The sequence below is a fragment of the Poecilia reticulata genome, linkage group LG20, assembly GCF_000633615.1.
Source record: "Poecilia reticulata strain Guanapo linkage group LG20, Guppy_female_1.0+MT, whole genome shotgun sequence".
Classification (NCBI taxonomy): domain Eukaryota; kingdom Metazoa; phylum Chordata; class Actinopteri; order Cyprinodontiformes; family Poeciliidae; genus Poecilia; species Poecilia reticulata.
Genome location: NC_024350.1, coordinates 26,091,282 through 26,092,663, shown reverse-complemented (window position 1 = coordinate 26,092,663; position 1,382 = coordinate 26,091,282). Strand labels below are relative to the sequence as shown.

The window sequence follows — 1,382 nt, the reverse complement described above, 5'->3', positions numbered from 1 at the left end:
ATCTCCTCAGCTCAACCCTGGTTAGCATTTATCTCCTCAGCTCAACCCTGGTTAGCATTTATCTCCTCAGCTCAACCCTGGTTAGCATTTATCTCTTTCCTGTGAGTTCACACCTTTGCTTCGGCGGAGACAGAGTTCCAGTATCCTCCGGTCAGGGAGAACTTCCCACTGCCGATCCGAGCCAGAATCTCCTCTGGTGTGTCGTCTGGACCGTTAGCAAAAGGAGTAAAGCTGGAGAAAGACGTAGAAAACATGAAAGGAAGCTGCATATTTATGCTGAATAAAACTGAAAGCATAAGCTGTTTGTTGGAAGAGAAGCTAAGCTACCCTGTTAGCATGGTGTAGAGCAGAACGCCCAGACTCCAGATGTCACAGGCTGCGTCGTATCCCTGCTTCTTCAACACCTGCAACAACGTTCAGATGTTTTAGCTCCTATTTTCTCTCTGCTGCGAGACGACAGTACAGACATTGTTTTCATGCTTAAAGGAAAATCTAACAGAAAGTAAAGCAAAGAGACTCGGACCTCTGGAGCGACGAAGTTGGCGGTGTAGCACGGCGTCATGAGCAGGCCGTTCTCGGCTCTCAGCTGTTTGGCGAAACCGAAGTCGCAGATCCGGATGGACTCGGCGTTGCCGCTCTCGTCAACGTACAGGATGTTGCTGGGCTTCAGGTCCCTGTGCACCACCTGCAGAACGAGGAGACACCTGATTGGTCGGCTCGGATCGCAGGTCCAGACTGGAACTTTAGTTATTGATTAATCGGTTATTCTAATGATAATCGATTTAAAAATCTGCCACATACTGCAGATTTTTTATTTAAGCCTTTTTTATACAATATTACAACTAATTTAAAGATGGAGGACTGAATGCTGATGCACGCCACACTTTTCAGATTTTTAATGAAAATGTTAAACTGTAAATAAACGTCCTGTCCTGTGGAAGCTCACAGACGTTTAAAATTACTTTTTTATGCACCTACCAAGAATATTAGCATTTAAAAGTTTCATTATTTCGATTTCCTTTAAGAAAAAAATAATGCTTTAATGTGAAGATTTAAAAAAATGTAAATCAGCTGTGAGGCTGAAAATGATCAGTTTCCTGAATCTAAACCTCGTTTACCCCGTTGACGTGCAGATACTCCACGGTCTTGGTGATGGTGTAGAGCACGGCGCTGGCTTCCCGCTCAGAGAAGAACTTCTGCCTCAGGATCTTATCCAGCAGCTCTCCTCCCTTCATCAGCTCCGTCACCAGGAACACCGAGCGGCCGTCGTCATACACCTGCAGCAGCAAAAACACGCCGCCCACCAGCGTCAGCCGCTGAATCACCCAAACCCATCCATCCATCCATCCATTTTCTTGCACCCTTGTCCCTCAGTGGGGTCA

General features: G+C 46.2%; 1 protein-coding gene across 1 annotated transcript in view; it reads right to left on the bottom strand.

The window, feature by feature from the left end:
• The window catches only part of rps6ka3b (ribosomal protein S6 kinase, polypeptide 3b), a 22,352-nt gene that overhangs the window by 5,167 nt on the left and 15,803 nt on the right, over positions 1–1,382 (bottom strand). The window contains exons 16-19 of the mRNA XM_008396887.2: positions 1,119–1,277; positions 524–685; positions 328–404; positions 114–231 (exon numbers count right to left, since the gene is read on the bottom strand). Of these exons, the coding sequence (XP_008395109.2) occupies positions 114–231; positions 328–404; positions 524–685; positions 1,119–1,277 (516 nt within the window). The remainder of the gene's footprint in view (positions 1–113; positions 232–327; positions 405–523; positions 686–1,118; positions 1,278–1,382) is intronic.